A 6,592-nucleotide genomic window follows, 5' to 3' on the forward strand; every position below is an offset into this window, starting at 1 on the left:
TTTTCTTGTTATATTGTTTATAATTAATAGATTGAGGAATACTAAGAAAGTTGATGTCTAACTTAAAAAAATGAAGGTGGGAGAGGGTAGAGAATGATGTCCCGGGTCGCCAAAGACCCGAGGTATGCATTTAAGGGTTACGTTTAAAGTTAATCCATAATTGAGATTTCAATCTGAGTTTAAAGTTATGGTGCAACAGGATTAAAGTTAATCTTAAATATAACTTAAATCCGATCAAAATGATGGTGTCAAATATTCTACCTGCCTTCCTGATATAAATTACTATGAATTTTATATGGTAATTAATACTGAGACACTAATTTGGACAAAAAGCACTAATGACTTGTTTAAAACTTGAATCTTAAAGCTGAGGACTTGCAACTCGACTTGGACTTGCCTGTCTTGTCTCGGGACTTGACTCGAGACTTGAATGCAAAGACTCGAGACTTACTTGTGACTTGCAAAACAATGACTTGGTCCCACCTCTGAGTTCTAGTATTGGGAAACACGTGACATTTTTATCATGCCTTGACATTTTCAACCCATGACAGGATTCTTTGTTCCTGGTTTTCCCAAACTTCAGCGTTTCCAAAACCACCACGACCAGATTCTCTCCAAACTTTTACCCAAACTAAAGAAGCATTTGGTAAGATTGCTGTGGCACAAACAAGACTGCAAAATGAACTCAGAACCTATAAGATTAGTTAAGTTACAGTAAATACAGCTATTAACTTCATGTGTGTCCGTTTCTCTAATGCTTAGTTTTCTTCCCTTCTCATTCCTTTTTTTTCTGTTTATATGCACTCGCATCAGGATAAGGAGCAGATGTCCAGTGGGATTTACAGCACAAAATGGTTCCTCCAGTGTTTTATTGACAGGGTAAGTGTTTGATCGGAGCAGATGCATTGTAACCAAACTGACAAGGGTGTTATGTAAGCAGTGATTAGTAGATAGGTATACATGTTCAATCATATGCTTAGCTTAGATCTCAAAGCCAAATAAATGATACATCAACTGTGTGTTTTATAGTGTTGGTTCAGGTCACTGCAGACAATCCTAAAAGTGGTGATTCATGAGCTGAATGGAGGTGGAGTTTTGGCTTTCGTTGAATGTAACTATTGAGTCAGCTGTTCTGTAACTGTGATTATGTTCAACCATCGAGGGATGGAAGCACTTCTGGATCTGCTCAAGTGAAAGGTGTTTATATGAAGAGATGCTGGCAGTGAGACTTGCTCAGACTTGTTCAGCTAGAAACTTTATCTTGAGGTGTTGAGTGGACATTCAGGTTTATGCAGGCAGAGATTTTGACTCATATTGTAGATGTGGACACAGAAGGAGGAACTGGAAATGGATGTCAACAGCAAAGCACTGATAAGTGTTTAATATAAAAGATCAGGTGTAGATACAGAAAAGTCTGAAGCCAAGCACTGATCCGTATAAGAGGCACCTGTGAGGAAAGAAACTGCTTAACCTGGAGAAACTACAATATATGACCGTCTCTTCTAGCTTTGTGTTCATTGGGTGTTTCTTCACATATAACACACTTTTCACTAGTTTATTTAAATAGGCATATAGTCCATCCAAAAATAAAAATTCTGTCATTATTTATTTATTGTGTGATAATGCTTTAATTTGTAATGTATATAAATTATGTATGTATGTCCACTGGGTTAGTTGAAAAATATAAAGCCAAAAATGAAAATTCTGTAATTACTCGACCTCATGTCGTCCCAAACATGTATAGCTTTCTTTTTTCTGTTTAACACAAAATAAGATATTTTGAAAAATAGTGTTTTTCCCCCACAAGTCATTAAGGTCCAAATGTTGTTTAGATCTCTACATTCTTCAAAATGTCTTCTTCATACATAAGCAATTTACATGTTTTGTATAATTATATAATTATATTAAAATGTCTTTGTAATTGCTATTATATAATATAATTAAATATAAACTGAAATTATTTCGGTTTATTTGACCTATTTTTACATAATAATTCATCTCTTTATAATAGATATTCATATTATTGTATTAAAGGTATTGAATATAAGGGTAAAACATTAAAATCTATATAAAGTAAAAAGTGGTAAAAAAACAAAAAACAAAAAAAGGATGAAGACATGGTAAATAGTTTCCAATAGTTTAAATAGTTTAAAAGTACTTCTTCCCCTCTCTTTCTTTGTCAGTGACTCTTGAAAGAGGGAGTAGTGTGCAAGTAGCAGGCAGACAAGGGTGTTTCAATGTTTACTCTGCGCATACACACAATCCTGTGGGTTTGGCTCAGGAGGAAAGAGAGCAGACACTGTCAGCACTGCAGAATTCGGTCCAGCTCAGTTTCAGAGCTGTGCTTGTGGCCTGGCAGCATTCTCGCGGAGGGAGATTAGCTTTAGACCAGCAGAGGCCCCAGTTTAAAACTGGATTTGAGGATGAAAGTATGCTACACATTTATGTTTTCCTTTATGCTATGAGGACCTTTGTGCTGAACAGTCGGTCTTAGTTTATCTACGGATTTGTCACCTTTTCCAGACCCCATTCACTCTGACCTTACGTCTGTGGGACATCTTCATCCTAGAGGGTGAGAAAGTTCTGACAGCCATGGCTTACACCATCCTTCAGCTCCACAAAAGTGAGTTCCTCTTTTTACAAAACTGAAATTAACAATAATTTAATCCAACAATTTACAAAATCTACACCATGTCTAATGACAACCTCATAGTGCCATTTACCTCAAATGCTAATAGGCCTGATTGCCTTGACATAAATTAAACCCTCTCAGCACATTATTGACATCTATTGACTTTAGATTCTTCTGTGTAAAATGACTAACTGAAGTTAATCATGTTCAGAACGATTGCTTAAGATGTCTCTGGAGGACCTAAGAGAGTTCCTGCAGGAGAAGATAGGAGAGTCCATCTACCTCAATGATGACATTGTCATAGAGCAACTTAAGGTTTCCATGTCTGAACTCCGCAAAATGAAGCTTGACCTCCCACCACCAGGTTCAGCCATTTCTTTACATGATACTGTATGTAACTGAATGAAGCTGTATACTTGTGTTATTATTTGAATGCTTTAATCAATTAGGAAATCTCACTGTAAAACATTCTATGGAATCTACCTCTTTGTATCCTACATATGCATATGAAATTACTTACATTTTTTTATTTTATTTTAGTTTACATCATTTTATAAGATACTATTGAATGATACAATACCTTTTTTAAGGAATACTTTTATTCAATAACAGTAACAGTAAAGATATTTATAATGTTACAAAAGATTTTTATTTTTAAATACATGCTGTTCTTTTGGGCTTTCTAGGAATCCTGACAAAAATGTGTTATGGTTTTCAAAAAAAAAAAAAAAAGTAGCTCAAATGTTTTCAATGTTAATAATAATAAGAAAGGTTTCCCGAGCGATGATTTCTGAAGAATCATGTGAGACTATAGTAATGGCTGCTAAAAAGTCAGTTTTGCATCACAGGAATAAATTATGTTTTAAAACATAAAAATATAAAACAGTTATTTCAAATTGTAATACTATTTCACAATAATACTATTATTATTGTATTTTTATTAAATAATTTGGTAAGCATAAGAGACTTCTTGCTATTAAATTCTCTTTCTAATAAACATATTATTATACAACAGAAGTGTCAAATTAACTGTATGTTACCTTTCTTAAGACAAGGCATAATTATATCACAACATATAGTAAAATGCAATTTATTAGCACTTTAACAAATTGTTTACCTAATAAACTTGTTCTGAAATTAATTCTAAAATCAAGTCCAAAGAGCACCTGTGTCATAGAATGACCAATTATAGTTGTTGTTGATCATTTTAACAGTAAAATACTCATTATTTCATTATTCATACTGTATATTAACATTAATGCATACAAACATCCACCTCACAGAATAAATTATATATTTTTTGGTCACAGCTAATGAGTTTGTGTAAGGTCACCTACATTTTCAGTCCAGTCTAATTCATTATTTCTGTATTCACAGCTAAGCCTGATGAGTTTCCACGGAAGCCTCTGGGTCTGGAGCTGCCCATTGTTCTGACTCCGGTCAAATGGCCCAAACCGAGCCCCTCAGAAGATACGCCCAACAAAGCCCAGCTCATCAAACGACCACCTGCCTCTCTGCACATCTCTCTACAGCAGGAGTCCATCATGCTGGATGACAGCCTTTCACAGGAAAAGAAGCCTTACAAAGATGGAGGGACCGGCAGCATGTCTCCCCTCCCCTCACCCGACCCCGTTCTAGTGCACAGCCAGATTCCCCTCACACCTGATGGAATGATAGGAGCCCCTGAGGACGGCGGAGAATGGCCTCCTCCATACGAACCTCCTGTACCTGAGCTCAATGAGACCCAAAACCAACGGGAGATGTATGAGCCTACTTCACCTCCAAATGTGGATGATAAAAAGCCTTCACGAACATCCCAGAACTTACAGCAGGACATTTCAGAGACAGCAGGAGGCAGTGTGGTGGGTGATTTACCCTCAGACAATTTCGAATCTGTTTCTATGCAGCCTTCTGGTGTTTCCAGTTCTGAAAATTATGAGGGACAGGTAGGGGATGATGAAAGTCAGAATAAGGACAGTTTTTCAGAGAGACTCTCCATATCACGTGAGATCTCCTCAACAGCCTGTGAGCTGTCACAGTTACCTGCCAAACGAATCCCCACAGTCCATTCAGACCCTCTATTTCAGCACCCACCTCATTCCTGCCAGCACCTGCCCAAATCGGAGACATTTTAAGCTGCCAACTGACTTTTATTCAAGCTGCCACATATGACAGAGATAAAGTCTTCATAACAAAAGTGAGCAGGCTCACTGTTTAATACACACTTCAGCATATAGACAATTGTTTTATGAACAACTGCCTTCCAACTTTTCTCTCGCACTCTTCGGGTTTGTACAGAACCGCCACTCACTTACACCACAACACCGCTGATGTCTTTGCAAATTCAATGAAATGGTGATAGCTGTAATGAAAAGATATGTTTTGAACCACGCTCTGCAATATGACTGATTTTCATTACAGCGATTTTCCACATTCAAATTCAAATCAACCATTAGTTAATATGCTATGACTTGACAGAATATTGTAATTATTTGTTAATATCACAAACCACTCCGTGTTAAATAATACAGTAGCTTATCCTTTCTGATAAGAAGGTAGAGGGATGTAGTCTGTGGTAATGTGAATGGTCATGATCAAATAGGCTCCGTTTGTGATGTAAATTGTTTGTTGATACCAGCTTTATGGTAGGATGACAATTTTGCAGTGTCCACAAGCCAATATTTATTATTCTGATAGAAAACATCACAAAATAGTTTAATGGAATGAATGTGCAGCAGTCGGTCAGAGTATGTTTGTCTCAAAATTATTTGGCACAGTTTAATTGAGACAACTGCAGTGTCTTTATGATTTAACTTCCCAGCTGATGGCGATATTAAACATGGCCTTTAATAAGATTAAACAATATTTTTTTCTGGTTGTTTCTAAACACAACCTTCTGTACATTTGGTATTTGTACTTGTTTTTCATTTGTGTGAACATTTTGTACATTTTGCTTTTTCGAGTATTGTATTTTAATGCTTTTAGGATTTTGTATTTGTAACATAAATGACTTAAATGTCAGATTTGCTTTCTGATGGGCGCATCTAGCATAGGTTTACTTTTTATAAACAGTTAACTGGTCTTAGAAGGCTGTGCCCAGGATGTGCTTCAGGTTTTCGATTTCAACTGGTTTGACAGATCAGATTCTGCTTTGAGGTAACGTGAATTGTTTTGCCAAACCATGTTTCTCATCACTATGTGTAAACCAGTACAGCTATTTTAATCTAAAGGAGAATAGCTGGGAAACCATGAAAATAGGTATTCTAAACCGGTAATTATAAATTAATTATTTAACACATCTTTAAACAGGTTATCTAAGCATCTTTTCAAGCACCTTTATTGTGTCTCAGAATAACAGTGTAAACCTATTGTAAGTCGAGCACTGTATTGCTATTATGCCATTGTATTAAGACATTGATGGTTTTAAATTCTGTTACAGTATGGACTCTTTCAGATGCCTCTGTAAATTCAAAATATGTTTTCAGCGCAGTATTTGAGTTATGGACAGTGTACATTCCTTTTTAAGGAGTTTTGAGAACTCCAACCAAAAGGCTTTGGTTTTATTCAGTCTGTATATAGTAAATATAGGATATACCTATTTACTTTGTTATTCTATGTTTGAATTAGATTTGCATAAATAGAAGTTTTCTAATCTTCCGTGGACTGCAGATTTATTTCGAAATGCACAAGACACAACAGATCACGGCAATGCTCCGTGTGACCACAAGAGGGCTCTGTAAACATACCGTTTGTTTACAATAGATCCTCTCTGATTCGCTATCATTCCCACTACATGCCACGTTTTAGTTCCTTGTCATATTCTCAGCAAAACTTCTTATTATTCATAATTGTTATTTTGTAATGGAAAAGTCTTCTGGTTAACTATAGAGTAAAAACAGCAATGGTTTAGATTTCCTTCCCAGTGAGAACACACGAGAGATTCAACATTCAGTGAGATAT

The 6,592-nt window shown here is 35.9% G+C and overlaps 1 protein-coding gene across 1 annotated transcript in view; it reads left to right on the top strand.

The window, feature by feature from the left end:
* Positions 1 to 6,270, top strand: part of LOC107694098 (USP6 N-terminal-like protein) — a 35,082-nt gene extending 28,812 nt beyond the window's left edge. The window contains exons 10-14 of the mRNA XM_016493693.1: positions 552 to 646; positions 814 to 879; positions 2,524 to 2,623; positions 2,844 to 2,996; positions 4,010 to 6,270. Coding sequence (XP_016349179.1) covers positions 552 to 646; positions 814 to 879; positions 2,524 to 2,623; positions 2,844 to 2,996; positions 4,010 to 4,767 — 1,172 coding nt within the window. The 3' untranslated portion in view covers positions 4,768 to 6,270. The remainder of the gene's footprint in view (positions 1 to 551; positions 647 to 813; positions 880 to 2,523; positions 2,624 to 2,843; positions 2,997 to 4,009) is intronic.
* The last annotated feature ends 322 nt before the right edge of the window (positions 6,271 to 6,592 follow it).

This window comes from Sinocyclocheilus anshuiensis, unplaced genomic scaffold (genome assembly GCF_001515605.1).
Source record: "Sinocyclocheilus anshuiensis isolate Anshui unplaced genomic scaffold, SAMN03320099.WGS_v1.1 scaffold2408, whole genome shotgun sequence".
In the NCBI taxonomy this organism is placed as follows: domain Eukaryota; kingdom Metazoa; phylum Chordata; class Actinopteri; order Cypriniformes; family Cyprinidae; genus Sinocyclocheilus; species Sinocyclocheilus anshuiensis.